Here is a 17,520-nt window from a genome sequence, read left to right on the forward strand (position 1 = left end):
AAAGAGAGAGTCAGAGATAGGATCATTAAATAATTAGGCCAAAAATAAATCAGATTTATGGGTAAGTTAGAATTTTAATACAAGTTTAAAATAAACTTCTTCAGTCATAATCTTCCATTTTGGGCTATTGATTCTCTCAACCACCAAACTCACCAAATTGATATTTTTCTTTTTACTTAACATTTATTGAATACCCACAAAGTGCCTGTTGTTGCACAAAGTGAGCTATATTTGTATTATGACTATTAAGTTGGTAAATGCTGAAAATGTCATATCGTTATTACTGGCTGCTGAAAAATCTTATGAGTCACCAGATTTTTTTGGCAGTCAGCTGAAAGAAGGATTTACACCTGGTATGGCTGTGGTAGGGGATCTCTCTGCTCTACTTTCAAAAACATTAGCATGGTGTTATCATGTATGGTTAGGTAACCAGGAAATGTGAAGAAGAACAGCTGCAGCCAGTATTTTAACCCCCTGTCTTTGAGATATCTCCTTGATACATGCAGAATTCAACATGAAAAATATACTTACTTAAATTTTAGCCAGATGAGAAATTTAACAAGTGACTCCTGGCTTCCTTCCACTTGGTATAATAAACCATACTATCCTTTCAAGTAAGGTGAGCTATTGTAGACTCTCAGATCTGTGACTGCAGAAGACTTGAGCTTGTAAACAAGATAATGGGGGGGGAGGATTCACACTCCTGGCTTTCATTATTTTGCCTCTGAAGACATGTCTGGTCCTTGGGGTGGCTTTTTAAGTAATTATGAAGTACAATAGAAACAGTCAAAAGCTTGATCTTGATCCTAAATTATACAGAATTTTTGACTTATGTATTGTGTATGTACAAGTGCAGGAGCATATTATATAGTCATTTTTAATATATATTTTTCTAAGTGCTTTATAAGGGATGGGGCACTTGTAGAGATGACTATCAGTCCTTGCCTCACCCTATTTCCTACTTCATCATCCTCAAAAGATGTACAGAACAGTGTATGTTCTCCTCGATTAACTCTCATTGCAGGTTTACTGGTTCAAAGATGGGAAGCAGATATCAAAGAGAAATGAGCACTGCAAAATGAGGCGAGAAGGAGATGGGACATGCTCTCTGCACATCGACTCCACCACCAGTGATGACGATGGCAACTACACTATCATGGCTGCCAACCCCCAGGTGGAGAAGCAGGGTTCTGCGCTGTGCTGCACTCTGAGGAAGGAGAACTTGATGTCATTGTGAATGAGACCTTGAGAAGTGCCAATTACTAAGGATTGCTGAGGAAAATGAATGAGAAGCATTGTGATTGTGTGTAACTAGAGCACAGTATCACAGCTTAAAAGACCAGTTAGCCATTGATGGGTCACTCAACCCTTCAGCCTTTGTCAAAGGAGATTTGTAGTATCTGTTCACTATATCCCGTATGTATTGGGCTAAATCATATGGTTATCAACTCATTCACTCTCTTGAAGAGTCTATTTGTTTTGTTCTTTAGAAAATAAGCAAATTACTCCAAAAAAAACTTGTCAATATTCCTCAAAATCATAATGTCTTTTTTTTTTTGGTAAATGCGAAAGCCATAATCTTTCACTTTCCTTTTCTGAATGAGATCAAGACTTAAAATTCCCCTAAAAGTCATGGTGGCAGAATAAATATCTTTAACCACGATTAGAATACAAACTATAGAACTATAATTTCTATTCTCACCCATTCTTCTTTTTTTTTTTTTTTCACCCATTCTTCTTATTAAAAATGTTAGTTTTGAGGATAATCTCTATTAAGAAAAGTATAAAAGACTTGGCCACAGTCTCTGCATGTGGCTGCAGATAATGTTAAGTGCACAAGAATTCAGATTTGTTTACATCTGTGCTCTATTCATTTCTCAGCTCAAAATGAAAGTCTCCATAATATTCTTTAAATTCCTCCCTGGAATATTAACAGTGATCTAAGGAGTCATATTTTATTGTTTTCATTCCCACCCCCAAGTTTTTGTCCTCAGAATAGTTAGCAAAAGGTTCATAATGTTCCAGTCCAGAAAAAAATTATATAAATTGAAAAAAAATGTGGAAATCTCTTATTTTTGTTTCTCAGGGGAGAATCAGCTGTTCAGGCCACTTGATGGTCCAAAGTTTGCCCATTCGCAGTCGACTAACATCTGCTGGTCAGTCTCACAGGTAAAGACAGTAAGAATCTCCCTTCTCTAGCTCCTCCCAAACATCTGCCCACCACAATAAACATCAAAGTATTGGTCTACAAATTGTTACATAAAGTGCAGTTCTGCACCTGTAGCATCAACATTCCTTGGGAGCCTGTTGTAAATGTGGAATCCCAAGCCCCACCCCAGCCTACTGAATCAGAAAGTGCATTATAGGGCAGCTCGGGTGGCTCAGCGGTTTAGCGCCGCCTTCAGCCCAGGGCGTGATCCTGGAGACACGGGAATCGAGTCCCACGTCGGGCTCGCTGCATGGAGCCTGCTTCTCCCTCTGCCTGTGTCTCTGCCTCTCTCACTCCTTTCTGTGTATTCTCATGAATAAATAAATAAAATCTTGAAAAGAAGTAAAGTACATTATAATAAAATCCCTAGGTGATTTGTAAGCACATTACATTTGAGATGCAGTGGTCTGTCATATACTCTTAATGGCTCAAAATTTGTAACCATCAGTAGCACCTGTGCAGATAATATATAAACCAGAGTCTTTGAATTAAATTACCATATTTTCTTTAATAAAACAGAAACTGGGGACGCCTGAGTGGCTCAGCAGTTGAGCACCTCTGCCTTTGGCTCAGGGTGTGATCCTGGAGTCTCAGGATCAAGTCCTACATCGGGCTCCCTGTGGGAGCCTGCTTCTCCCTCTGCCTATGTCTCTGCCTCTCTCGGTGTGTTTCTCATGAATAAATAAAATCTTTTAAGAAATAATACAACAGAAACTGTTAATGGGTATATGTATATAGGTCAAATATTTTTGTTGTTGTCCCCAGTATAACAATTGTCTCTAATATAGCAATTGGCTTTATTCCTCTCTGATTTTACTAACCGTTAAGAATTAAGAGCCTGGCTTCCCCTTGAGTCTTATGGTGCCATGAAGTCTTAGCAAAGCATTCCATAGTTGCTGACATGGATAAATTATATTTGACTTACCAAAGGAGCAAAAATAGTGACCCATGGTTCAGATACAGTATTTCATCACTGCTGCAACTATACCTTCTTCTTCATTTTTTTTCCTCAGGAACAGCTGTTACTGTTGGTCAGTCTTAACCAGTTTAAGTTCATGACCATCTTTAATGGTTTGCCATAATTTATAACCAGGTTAAATTTTATTACTCAGAGACACAGGGATTGCAGCTGCCTTGTTCTGGGTAATAAACAGGACTTGTCTTTTGGCTCTCATTTGAGATTCAGCTTGAATACTGATTTATTTGTTTATTTTGAAACTTTTGAACAACTGGTCAAAGCCAAGGCAAGGGGAGCTGAGCTACTTAACCCAGAATGACTTCAGAGAGAAAGAAGCTAAAGCCTGTTTATTTTATTACAGATCTCATAAGATAATCCTACAGTGTATGAGATGCTTACCACTTTGCTTTTTTACATAAGCTTCACACCATTATTTATTATTTTATTATTTGTTTACAACCTCCTTCCCCACCCCACCCCAAAAATATCTGTTCTCTGGACTCTATAACCAGGCCTAAATGCTTGCTGTTTTAAGTTTATAGATTGGAGGTTTTTTGTTTTGTTTTGTTTAGATTGGAGGTTTTTTAAAGATTTCATTTACTTATTCATGAAAGACACAGAGACCTAGGCAGAGGGAGAAGCAGGCTCCCTGTGGGGAGCCCGATGTGGGACTTAATCACAGGACCCTGGGATCACACCCTGAACCAAAGGCAGACACTCAACCACTGAGACACCCAAGGGCCACTATAGATTGGTTTCTATGTTTAATGCCTGAACATGCTTGTTTTTATAGAGGAAGGTCCAGAGTACAAGAAAGAGACAAAGAGCCCCTACAGGAACGCTTTTTCCGACCGCATTTCCTGCAGGCTCCTGGGGATATGGTAGCTCACGAGGGGCGCCTCTGTCGGTTGGACTGTAAGGTAGACTCTAATACCTATCTTTGATTCCAGCTCTGTTCACATTTTGCATTTGTTTTTTTGACTTATTTTTGTCTGTATTCGTTTTGTGTCTTGTTTTGTTTAGTGAAAGGGGGACTGGAGAAGGGAGAAAGATCACTTCTTTTCTCACAAGGCTTTTTCAGAGCATTTAATACCAGTCAAAAGAATTTCATGGAATTTTTAAGTTTCTATATCTTAATAAAATTACATTGGTATTGTATCAAATTAACTCTTCATCTGTAAAAGACAACCAAAAAGTGATATAATTCCCTGGAAAGTCTTTATTACTATAAAGCCAACAGTGTGATTTTTGCATCCTTGACGTGAATTTCTATGATATATATATATATATAGATTGAAAAAATTAGTCATGAAAAAATGGCTCCAAGGTAGTTTATGAAAATGGGAGTTGGTTTCTCAGACTAATCAACATCCACCACCTTTAGCTATTCTACATGCTAATTCTTTAATCAGAAACTATGTTCAGTTGAGGAGCATGAATATCTCTCAGTATGAAGAGAGATTTAAGTCCTCTTCTATCCCAGACAAAGATGCAGAATGCTATGGGAATTTTAGATGCTAATTAGTAAAGGCTTGAGATTAAGCATCCGTGGAGTCCACTTCTCTAGGTGGTTCTTACTCTGCCAATGGCTGCCTAAATAATATTTGAGATTGATTGTTACTTCTTCCATCCTACACCCAAAATGATACCCATTCCAGGTCCCATCCCCAGAGATTCTGATTTAATATAGCAAGTGAACATTGAGATTTTCAAATGCAACCCACATGATTATAACACACAGCAAAGTTTGAGAATTCTAATTTAATGTCTTCCCTTTCCTTGGCTGCCTCTTGCTTATCATGTAAGCAATATATGTAAACAATATATATCCAAATATCCTGGCAACAGAGCTGCAGAATGTCTGCAGACACCAAGGGGGATGACATCCACACCGACAATGTAAGCAATATACCATCTGTGAAACTAACTCCGCAGGCCTTTTTTATCTATTCATTTAGTTTTTTATTTCTTATTTATGCTAATCTAGAATATATTCATCACTCAAATTGGGGTCAAAATCCTATACAGTTTAAATTAATTTGGCAATTCATCCAGCCCCTCTTGTCCTAATGCCCCTGAGGAGAGGTTCTTATCCACCCCATGATTTTTCTCACTATCTCTGGTGCCAGACGAGGATGAAGAATTCAACCACCAAATAAATCTGCCTGTCATCGGTCTGTCATTTGCCTCAGCTGTCCTGTTGTTTATTAGGTGAGTGGCTTACCGCCCCCAGAACTGACGTGGCTGCTCAATGGCCAACCTGTGCTACCAGACGCCTCCCACAAGATGTTGGTCAGGGAGACTGGAGTCCACTCTCTGCTCATTGACCCGCTCACTCAACGTGATGCAGGGACCTATACATGCGTTGCTACCAACAAAACCGGCCAGAATTCCTTTAGTCTGGAGCTCACTGTAGTAGGTAAGGTTTGCAGCTGGGACCCCTAACTCCCTTCAAAGTTATTGCCCAAATATGCACAGCCTCTGACACAATGCCTTAGTCCTTTGCCCAAGTTTAATCAAGTTAAACTTTAACCAAGCTTAATCTCAGTTTCTCCTTCGCTGTAGTAAGGACCATATTTTCTACATTGCTTTCAAAGACATTTCAGTAAACACATAATGTGGTTTGTTGTGCATACAACATGTAAAAAATTGGAGTCATTGTAATAGTTAATCAATTAATTAGTATATTGACTACCAATAAATTCAAGTCCCTTGCCCCACAGTTCATCACTCCTGGAACATACCAGCATCTTGCCCCTACCCCAAGCATCTATGCCATTGCTTCACTGATCCTTCTACCTGGAATACCCTTCTTTGCCTAGGAACCTCCTAGTTACTCTCTAAGGTTTAATTCAAATGTCACCCCAGAGGCATATCCTCCTCTGTTTCCATAGCACTTAGAAAAGGAGGGACTCTTTAGAGTACTTGCAACCTTCCTGTAACTCCCTTCCATGTAAACTTTGCCTTCCTGAAGAGACTGTAAGCTTCTAAAGTCAGACATTTTGACTCTTTCTGTATATTTCCAGTTGTCTGACTCAGTGTCTGGAACATGCACGGTGCTCAACAAGTGTTAGTTGATAACTACACAAACGAACCTTTACCTTAGAAGATTATATAAACAAAACACTGTCATGCCTACAAATAAGGACAACAAGTCATCATCACTTGGTTGATACCAGCCCTCAAGGCAGGGGTCCAGACAGAATTAGATTTCAGAATACACGAATTCTAGTGCTGAACTTTCTCCCATGTTTGGCCCTTACCAGAAACCAGGTGCGGTTCAGCATGCTATCCTCTCTCTAGACTAGTGGCTGCTTACCCCATATATCCTTTTCTTTTTCTCACTAATTTTTTTCTTACCCAACAGAGTAGGAAAAGCTCATTCTACAAGGATATATTGATTGCAAGCTTTTACTTTTCCCCCACTATTTTGCCAATATTGACTCTGGAATCCTGATATATGAGGTATCTTTGCCTTATCTAGTTCTGGCCCCCTCTCATTAAAAAGTCTCCTTAGGAAGCATAATTTGCACTGTAATGTACTTCTGGGATGCCTGACTGACTTACTCAGAGGAGCATGCAACTCTTGGTCTCTGGGTTGTGAGTTCGAGCCCCACTTTGAGTGTAGCGATTATTTGAATAAATAAAACTTAAGAAAAAGTAGTATATTTCTTTTCTGTAGCTATAAACTTCTTCAAAATAAAAGTTGAGGGAAAATTAATATACCTTCTACAAAATAAACTCCTCTAGAAAATAAAAAGCATATATTCAGTACATAAAATCTATTGTTTTTCAAAATTAAAAAAAATTACTGCTGAGAATAAAAGAAACTTCTTAAATTTCACACCCACCATTCGCATCCCCTGTGAGCAACTCAGATCCCTTACCCTCTCATACAATATGCAAAGAGGTTCTCTCATGCCTTTTTTAATCACTTCCAGAGCTTTTGTCAAGGCAATGATCTTCACTTAGAGCTGTGAGAAGTGTTCTGAAGAGGAGGTAAAATGGGTAGGCACCCACTCTGCTAAATTCCAGGGCTGTAATGAGTTTGAAGCATGAACCCCAGGGTACTTAATATTCAAACAAGGATGGCCCTTCTCTCATTCAGCCAAAGAGGTGAAGAAAGCACCTGTGATCCTAGAGAAACTGCAGAACAGTGGAGTTCCTGAAGGCCACCCGGTGAGGCTGGAGTGCCGAGTGATAGGCATGCCGCCACCTGTGTTCTACTGGAAGAAGGACAACGAGACCATCCCTTTCACTCGAGAGAGAATCAGGTATAGTCTGCTCTCATGTTCAAAGGGACTTCCAAGCTCAGTAGGGCTTGCTGGGCACCCAAATAAGTCTGCTGTCTTTTAAATCTGGCATCTTTCACTCAGCATGATGCATTTGAGTTTCATCTGTGTTATTGTGCATATCAAGAATTTATTCCTTTTTGTTCCTGAAGGGTAGTCCATGTCTCAAAGTTTGGGGTTCTTTTAAAATATTTTATTTATTTACTTCTCAGAAAGAGAGAGCGCGCACAAGCAGGGGGAGCAGCAGGCAGTGGGAGAAGCAGGCTCTCTGCTGAGCAAGGAGCCTGATGCGGGGCTCAATCACAGGACCCCAGGATCATGACCTGAACCAGAGGCAGATGCTTAACCGACTGAGCCACCTAGGCACCCCGAATGTCCTAAAGTTTTAAAACTTTAAATTTTGGGAGGATTAATTAGCAGGGGTTTTTATTTTAAATTCAGTATAGTTAACGTTCAGTGTTACATGAGTTTCAGGTGTACAATATAGTGATTTAACAATTCTATACATTATTAAGTGCTCAAGATAAATTTATCCTATCACCTATTTCACTCATCCCTCTACTCATCTCCCCTCTGGTGACCATGTGTTTGTTTTCTACAATTAAGAGTCTGGTGTGTGTTTTGGTTTGTCTCTTTTTTCCCTTTGTTCCTTTGTTTTTTCTTAAATTGCACATATGAATGAAATATTATGATATGTCTTTCTCTGGCTGACTTATTTCATTTGGCATTATATCCTCTAGATCCATTCATGTTGTTGCAAATGGTAAGATTTTATTCTTTTATGGCTGAGTAATATTACACACACACACACACACACACACGCACACATCTTCTATATTCGTTCATCAACCTATGGACACATGGATTACTTCCATATCTTGGCTATTGTAAATAGTGCTGCAATAAACATGAGGGTATATATATCCTGTCAGATTAGTATTTTTGCTTTCTTTGCACAAAAACCCAGTCAGTAGTGGAATAACTGGATCATACAGTGATTCTGTTTTTTAATTTTTTGAGGAGCCTCCATACTGTTTTCCACAGTGGCCATACCAGTTTGTAGTCCCACCAAAAGTGCATTAGGGCTCTTTTTTCTCCATACCCTTGCCAATGCTTATTGTTTCTTGTGTTGGTTTTACCCATTCTGACAAGTGTGAGGTGAAATATCTTGTGGTTTTGATTTGCATTTCCCTGATGATGTGATGTTGAGCCTCTTTTCATGTGTCTGTTAGCCATCTGTATGTCTTCCTTGGAGAAACGTCTGCTCATGTCCTCTGCTCATTATTAAATTGGACTATTTGGCTTTTTGTGTGTTGAGTTGTATTAAGTTCTTTATATATTTTGGATACTAACCTTTTATCAGATATGTCATATGCAAATATCTTCTCCCACTCAGTAGGCTGTCTTTTAGTTTTGTTGATTGTTTCCTTTGCTGTTCAGAAGCTTTTTATTTTGATGTAGTCCCAATAGCTTATTTTTGCTTTTGTTTTCTTTGCCTCAGGAGATGTATCTAGAAAAATGTTGCTATGGCTGATGTCAGAGAAGTTACTGTCTGTGCTCTCTTCTAGGATTTTTATGGTTTCAGGTCTCATATTATGTCCTTAATCCATTTTGAGTTTATTTTTGCATATGGTGTTAGAAAGTGGTCCAGTTTCATTCTTTTGCATGTAGCTATCCAGTCTTCCTAACACCATTTGTTGAAGAGACTGTCTTTTCCCCATTGCATATTCTTGCCTCCTGTGTCAAGATTAATTTACCATACAATTGTGGGTTTACTTCTGGGCACTCTATTCTGTTCCATTAACCTATTGGTCTATATTTGTGTCAGCATCATACTGTTTTGATTACTACAGCTTTGTAGTATAACTTTAAATCTGTGATTGTGATACCTCCATTTCTGTTTTTCTTTTCAAGATTACCTCAGCTATTTGGGGTTTTCTGTGGTTCCATTCAAATTTTAGGATCATTTGTTCTAGTTCAGTGACAAATGCCATTGGTACTTTGATAGGGATTGCACTAAATCTGTAGATTGCTTTGGATAGTATGGACCTTTTAAGAAAAAGGAAGAAAGAAAGAAAGAAAGAAAGAAAGAAAGAAAGAAAGAAAAGAAGGAAAGAAAGAAAGGAAAAGAGAAGAAAAGAAAAAACTGCAGGCCAATATCTCTAATGAACATAGATGCAAAAACCCTCAACAAAATATTAACAAGCTAAATCCAACAATACATTAAAAAAATCATTCACCGTGATCAAGTGGGATTTATTCCTGAGTTGCAAGGGTGGTTCAATATTCATAAATCATTCAATGTGATATATCACATAAACAAGAGAAAGAACAAAACCATATGATCATTTCAATAGATGCAGAAAAAGCATTTTACAAAGTACAACTTGTATTCGTGATAAAAATTCTCGACATAATAAGGGCCCATATATGAAAAACCCACAGCAGACACCATAATCAATGGTGAAAAACTGAAAGCTTTTCCCTAAGGTTAAGAATAAGAATAAGAATAATGTCCACTCTCACTGCGGGCAGACACTCAACCACTGAACCACCCAGGTGCCCTGATAATTGCTTTAATCTGATTGCCCTATCCCTCCCAGTAAGGTCAGGGAGAAGGGAAACACTGCACTGGTGGATTTGCCCCAAGAATTTCCCTGAGCCCTGAACTGCTCCAGGCCTTTTCTGCCCCCAGATACAATGGATATGTACTCTTTTTCCTCCAGTATGCACCAGGATACAACAGGCTATGTCTGCCTCCTCATTCAGCCAGCCAAGAAATCCGACGCTGGATGGTACATGTTGTCAGCCAAGAATGAAGCTGGTATCGTGTCGTGCACTGCGAGGTTGGATATATACGGTAGGTGTAATGTCTTCAGTGAAACATCTGTGTGTGATAGGCAGCTTTAAAAACATTTTTTTTTAAGGATAGGCATGTTTCCATAATTGAATTGATTAGATTATATTTAGTGCTTAAACAATGGATTTTTAAAATCATTTCATCCTAATCACCTCAGGGCTTTTGTACGCTTTTGCATTTTACTATGAGCTTAAGCTTCTTAAAAAATGTCTTTTAATACTAGAAATTACAGCTATATCAGAGTTTAACTGTGTTTGTGCTTCTGATCATCCAACATCTCTTGCTGTCTTCTTAATACCATGGGCCACCCACCCATTGGAACTCCCTCTCCACTGCCTGTCATTCCTCCCAGCCAAACCTGCCCCCAGCAGAATTTTCCTGTCCTCATTCATTTGTTAATTCACTCTACAAATATTTATTGTGCCAGTCTCACAACCAGACTTATAATAGAGAGCTGTCCTAATAAAAATATCAAATGATGTTTGTATACTGACTTGTAATTTACAAAATGGTACCCTTTAGCCCTCCCAAACAAGTATTGCAATTGTTGTCATTTAAATGTTGAGGAAATTGAGACTCGAAGTTTAAGTGTCTAAAGCCAGGATGCAAATCCAGGTTTTTGAATCTTTCCTTTGAGCCATGTTTCTAATTTTCAAAAGAATTTAACAACTTAATCTTTATTAATGTATTTATGTACCCTACTCCTCTCCTCTATACTTTTGACATTAACTGGTATTTTTGGAGACATATTCCTTAATTCAAAAGGGTGATTCTTTTTTTTTTCCTCTCCTTTAAATTTTTTTATTTTTAAAAAATAATGCAATAATTAATAAATTTCTTATTCATTACTGGTTCAACATGATTAACTAGAATAGCAAATAAGAGTCACTGTGCCTAGAATCTGAGGTCCCTGCTATTCATGAGTGCATACTAGGTATACCCCTTTTTTAGGACCATTACGGGAGGGACCTTGGCCTGCTATTTTCCTCCAATATTTGGAGGAAATATATTAACTTCCTGATTTTTCCCTTATCCTTGGACTTGAAAAGAAATTCAAATGTGAGGGAAGCTGACTCTAATGTTCTTTCCCCTGGTGAAGGAGGGCGAGAGAGAGGCCATTGATATATTTAACCTAACCTAAGTCCCTTATTCATTTCATCCACTTCACCATGACAGAGGGAAATAGGTCTCCAACTAAGAAACTCAGTACCATTAAGCCCTGAAACTGATAAGTCTTGTCCCAATCCTGCCCTCCACTTCCCAGTTCGGTTTTTCTGGGCTCACCTCTCTCGGGCTCCTGTCTCCATTGAGCAGCACCAACAATAGGGTGCTATTTCCTCAGTTGGGACCTGGGAGTGGAAAAGGGGGTTGGAAGAATTAGGCTAAAATCAATCCCCTACTCCCTCACCACCACCACCACCACCACCACTTCCTGCCTGTCTAAGGGATAGCAGGTAGGGTCCCCTCTCTCATCCAAAGTAGGGCTTCTAACAGATGAGGTTAAAAGGTATGGAGCAGAGACTGGACTATTCACTGTGGCCTTACTGAGTGCCTACTCTTCAGTGAAATTGCTAGAAGTTTTGTCCTCACTTTCGTAGCTTTCAAATTTGATCTTATCAATTCAGTCAGAGGTATTTAGACTCTAAAAAACTGAATAAGGAAATCAACAAAGGTCCAGTTTAAAAATCAGAATGCTAAATAGGTCCATAGCTTTCTAGGATCTGGAGCATCCATGTTCCCCACCTGGTGCTCCCCGCTTCTCCACATCAGGGCCCCTGGAAACCTAAACAATCAGAAGCTTGTTTGACAATTTTTGAATCAGACACAACAGCAAAGACAAAGCAGTTTGGATGGATATTTCATTCAGACCGTGTTCAAGCCTAGGGACCACCTCTGCTAAAAACAGGGTCTCCTTTAGACGATGCTTGCTAAACATGGAAATTGTAACACATGCTCTTATGTCCCTGAACCACGGTTGATTGCACATAAGTTACTTTTCAGTCTCCTTGCTATAATTCATTAAAATCTGATTAGGGTGGTGGGTAGGTAGTGGTTGATGAGTGATTAGGGTATGGGATAGGTACTTCTCAGAGGTCTGGACCCATCTTTTGACTGCCATTACCTCAGGTTTCTTGTCGCTACTTTCTGAGGTACCTTCCCTTGAGAGCTTTCTACGCTGTCCCTGGGAGACCCCATGCTAGGTCAGTGTGAGGGGACCTAAGAGGAGATATTTTGACAATTCACCCTAGTCAGCCACTTTTATAGTCCCAGATTGTGGGTTTCGGAATTAGGAGTATAAGACATCACCAAGTGCAATTTGCCCATTCCTGGCAGAGAAGGAAAGATTTTATTCTTCTTTTGCAAATCACACATTTCAGACCCAGATATATTTCACAGCAAGTATTGGAATGAGAACAGAAAACATCCCCGCACTGTACCCACTAGATTGCATTCCTTTGATCGTAACATATTATTTGGTCCATTTCCCAGCTCAATGGCACCAGCAGATCCCACCACCCATGTCCGTCCGGCCCAGTGGCAGTCGCTACGGATCCCTCACCAGTAAAGGACTTGACATTTTCTCTGCCTTCTCCTCCATGGAAAGCTCAATGGTGTATTCATGCTCTTCGCGGAGTGTAGTGGAGAGTGATGAACTTTAGGAATGTCTGGGTGCCAGCTGTGTACGGGGGCAGACTGTGGAGGGGGAAGGAGGACAAGCCAGACACAGTGGTTTCCAAGCAACTGGATTTGAGTAAGTTCTCATGCTGCTGGACCCTTGGCAAGAAGTGCTTTGAATAAGTCGGCTGTGGACTCTTGCAGTCTCAGCTGGGGGAAGGATTTGGGCTGTGCCTTTTAAAGATTCCAACAAAAATGTGAGAAGATGATACAGATGAACCAAAGATGTCATGAAGTCATCCACTGCTTTGGGAAAAAGCTAGCATGCTCCCCTGCCCCTTGCTATGTTAGGGATACTTAGGCCCTACTAGGAGCAATGAGGGGCCATATGCTTGGGCTGAAAGGGGTTAGACAGTAGTGACCTTAGGTATCACTAACTCACCAAACAATGCAAAGGAAAAAGGTGGGGAGGTCTCCATTGCCTGTCATCAATTACATCCATAGCAGTCATTTTGATGGATTCATTTAATCCGCTTCTACTTAGCCTTAAGAGATCATGCCATACAACTCACAGATGTGGAGAAGCACTTTTGATTTACTTATCCTGAGTGTACTGAGCCATATTATAAGGTGCCAAAATGTGCTTGAGCTACAAAAAAAAAAAAAAAATCACTGAAACACTCAATATTGCACAGTGCACTTGTTCTATAGCCAAAACAAGGCCCCATTAGTCTGTCTACACCATTTTCTTTTGGATATAATGGTGAGTGGTTTTTCTTTCTGACTTTATACATCCTAAATTCTAGAATGAAAAGGTTGTTAGTAAACAACCAAAAAGAAATCTGTGGGGTCACTTTTAAAACGACTAGCTTCAGTTGCCCTTGCAAAATACATAAGAGTTGTCATCATCTGTCACTCCTCTCTCCCCAAAAGTCTGGAAGTGTATGAGGCAGTGAGGGAGGAAGAGATGCAAACAAAGAGAGGAAGTGATTGGAGAATGTTGTTTTTCACTTGCCCTAGAAGAGCAGTGGGTGTGGAAGGAGAGGTCTTTAATAGGTATGAACTGTTTTTGAGGTCATTCGTTTGCATTTTCTATATAGAAAATATCATGCTAACCAGGAAAGTGGAAGGAAAAGGGAATATGCATCTTTATTCTAAGCCACCTATTCAAAACCTGCCTCTTAAGGATTTTTAGACAAGTTCACTGCAATTATCCCCAGTGCCTAAATGAGTGCTTAGCACCACATAGACATTCAATAGATATTTGTTGGATGAATGAATCTTATATTAGAGAAATCTGCAATTTCTACAGCAGCCAAAAATTGCCCTGGGAACGGTCATCACAGCACAGTGTGCTCCAGACCCACTTGTGAAATGAATTGGAGATGTCTGTTACCATCCTTATGCCCAAGTGTCTGGTGTTCTCAGGCACCCTCAGGTGGCATCTTACTCAAATGAACAAATAGAGTAATTGTTTAGAAAGGCTTGAAATTTTCTTCACTTCGAGGCAAGGATTTCCAGTACAAAAAAAAAATAAATTCATTCACTCAAAAGAATCATTTGTGTGTCTACTCTGTATAAGATGCTATGCTAGAGACTTATGAATAAGACACAGTCCCTGACCTCAGGGAGCTTACAATCTAGTACGGGAGGTAAGATGTAAGGCATAAAGAGTGCTGCTTTGGGGGGGCGGGAATCTATTCTTTATCAAATAGAAGTTTCTAGTACTTTCCAACTGATATATTTTATGACTCTAAAATCATCTTAGTATTTTCAATCCTTATTTCTTAATGAGATAAAATGCCATAGGTTACATCCTTAAGAAGTAAAGTTTTCAGTCAATTATGCAGTGAAACTATTAGATTTGGTTTCCTTTTTTCATGTATTCAGGAACAATACTAAAAATACAGGTAACTGTAATGAAATAATATATGTTTCAGACAGAATGCATCCTATAAAATGTTCTGTTTCCATATTGGCTTCTACTATGAAATATCTTCTAGCCAAAGAGACCTTTCTAACTGCAGACTTGTCCCTTCACAGTCTACACTTGAACTCCCCATCACATCTGTTTCTGTAAACCCTAAAGAGTCCTCCCAAGAAAGGATATTTTTCTCCTCTATATGTCTTCAATTTCCGAATACTTTTTATCTGCTGCCTTTCAGTGTCCAGCAGAGAATTAGGATAAATATTAAATTTGGCCACTAGATGGCGCTGTCTAACCTAAAATATAAGAAACCTAAAAATTCCTGAAAGTGCAGGTACTGGATTATGTCAATGCAGGATTTCTGAACCTTAGCATTACTGACATTTTGGGGTGGATGATTCTTCATTGCAGGGGACGTCCTGTGCAGTGTAGGATGTTTGGTAGCATCATTGGCCTCTAACTAGATGCCAGTAGCATTGTGGCCCATCCCCAGGTTGTGGCCACCCAAAGTCTCCAGATAGTGCCATATGATTCCTAGGAAGCAGAATCCTCCACTGTGTTGCACATGAATCAGTGCCTTGCTCTTAGAATTCCATTAGAAGTCAATTATGATGAGGGATACTTATATAAGAAATTTGGGTTCTGCTGAATATATTTGGACTCAACATATCCAAAATCAGATTCATCATCTTCCCTTTCATAAACCATTCTTCAGCCTCGCTTCATGATTTCTATTAATGACACTATCACATTCCTAGCAATCCAAATAAAAAGCAACCAAGTCATTTTTTGCTTCCTCTAGCCAATCGATTAACAGATCCCTTTAATTCTAACTCAATTATTTCTTTTACATTCATCCTGTTCTTTCCATCCTGCTGTAGTTCTCCAGTACAGACTTGCATTACTTTGTTAATTTCCCTCAATATTTCTGACTTCAACCATAATAAAGGACTTCTAAGTGGCCTTTCAGCCTCAGTTCCTGCCATTTCTCCCACTCAAATCTAGCCCAGATCCATGTCAGCTTTTTCTTCCTGAAGTACTGCCCCACTCATATTATTCTCCAATTTCAAACCCCTATTCACTTCCTGGAGCCAAATCAGGTACCAGCTCTTCTGCCCTGTGATATTCAAAGCCTGTTCCAATATGATCCCAAAGCTTTTCAACCCATTCCTCAGAAAATATACCCAGTATGGCAGCAAACACGGGCCCTTCCTTTCCAGCTACATGACTCTCTTTGGCTCTACCTGGAAGGTCCTCTCCCCAACCTCCACCTATGGCAATCTTGTCTGTTCCAATCCATCGGAAATGCCACTGCCTCTGCAAAATATTTTCTGATCCCCCAGGCCCCACCCAAATACAATTCTACTTTCTTTGAAAACTTATAGCAAGTTTCTTGAATCTGGAAGAAGATGACCTTGTGTAGTATTTTATACAAAACATAGCCTCTATATACTTGCCTGCCCCCTCCCCTTGCACTAGCCAGTCTTGCCCACACTAGGTTTTAGCTACTGCTGGTATGGACTGTGTCAAAAGTTTGTTATGTACCTTATACAGAGTAGGTGCTCAATAAATATTCATTGACCTAAACTGAACTTTAAAATTCAGTTATGTAAGTCAGTATGTTTCTATATAGTGAATTGAGTCTAGAGCAGTGGTTCTTAACCTGGGCTGCATATCGGAATCTCCTGGGGAGCTTTAAAAAAAATCTCAATACCCAGGCCCAAACCCCAAATCAAACCCTGAATTGTGGTATAAGCATCAGTATTTTTTAAAGCTTCCCAGGTGATTCCAAAGAGCAGCAAAGATTGAGAAGAATAATTTCAGCACTCACCCGGAAAAGTCCGGAGGGATGCAGATGACATAAAACTGTAGTTTTGGCCCTGGTGAAGAATATAACTTCACCCTTGTGGCACATGCAGAGCATGCCCAGAAAGTAGAAATAAACACATGCTTTGGCCTTCTTAGACTCTACTATTTTGTGCAACATGTAGCATCCGTGAAGCCCCCAGAGGAAGCTCAAATATCTGCAAAAATGGACCAGGGAAAGAGGGAAAGTTGGTATAATTTGTCTGGCCCTTTGTTCCTAAAAGCCATACAGGTTCCATAAGCACTCTTCTCTCCAAACAACTTGAAGGGCTTTTCATAACTTGATTAGTCATGGAAATGGGGATCAAAGGGGAAATAGAGAAAGAAAATGCACCATTTAAATGAAATTGCCTTTTTGAAACATAGCACCCTTCACTAAAGGAAGGTCTTTCATCAGAATTACCAAATAGTGGAACTGGTATCACTGCATCTTTCTCTTTATTCCTCCTGTAATTTTTGTAAGCATCCAATGAGAAATTAAATGGCTGAGAGACCAGCAGTAGATAGAGCCAGAGCTCTGAATTAAACTTACCATGGAGAATAACTCCCAGAGGAGTCAAAAACTGACTTTTGTAGAGACAGGTTAATTTGGATAATCTTCAAATGATAAATGGGTTGCTTGCCAGATGTTCGCTTACAAATTGGTTGTTTAAAACTCAGAATATATTTCCTTACACACATAACACCCAATGTTAGATTCCCAAGTGGACTCAGTAAAGTCCATTCAGTTCATGACTGAGTTATACTATTTATTACCCCTGATTAGGTTATGGTCCCAAGAACAGGATCCAG

The 17,520-nt window shown here is 39.5% G+C and overlaps 1 protein-coding gene across 10 annotated transcripts in view; it reads left to right on the forward strand.

The window, feature by feature from the left end:
- Window positions 1–14,491, forward strand: part of MYPN (myopalladin) — a 99,694-nt gene extending 85,203 nt beyond the window's left edge. For all 10 annotated transcript variants that reach the window (XM_072756152.1, XM_072756161.1, XM_072756153.1 and 7 more), the window contains 7 exons: window positions 1,025–1,174; window positions 2,087–2,169; window positions 3,961–4,087; window positions 5,379–5,586; window positions 7,276–7,441; window positions 10,186–10,319; window positions 12,810–14,491. In XM_072756152.1, the coding sequence (XP_072612253.1) occupies window positions 1,025–1,174; window positions 2,087–2,169; window positions 3,961–4,087; window positions 5,379–5,586; window positions 7,276–7,441; window positions 10,186–10,319; window positions 12,810–12,979 (1,038 nt within the window). In that variant the 3' untranslated portion in view covers window positions 12,980–14,491. The remainder of the gene's footprint in view (window positions 1–1,024; window positions 1,175–2,086; window positions 2,170–3,960; window positions 4,088–5,378; window positions 5,587–7,275; window positions 7,442–10,185; window positions 10,320–12,809) is intronic.
- The last annotated feature ends 3,029 nt before the right edge of the window (window positions 14,492–17,520 follow it).

This window comes from Vulpes vulpes, chromosome 4 (assembly GCF_048418805.1).
Source record: "Vulpes vulpes isolate BD-2025 chromosome 4, VulVul3, whole genome shotgun sequence".
Lineage (NCBI taxonomy): Eukaryota > Metazoa > Chordata > Mammalia > Carnivora > Canidae > Vulpes > Vulpes vulpes.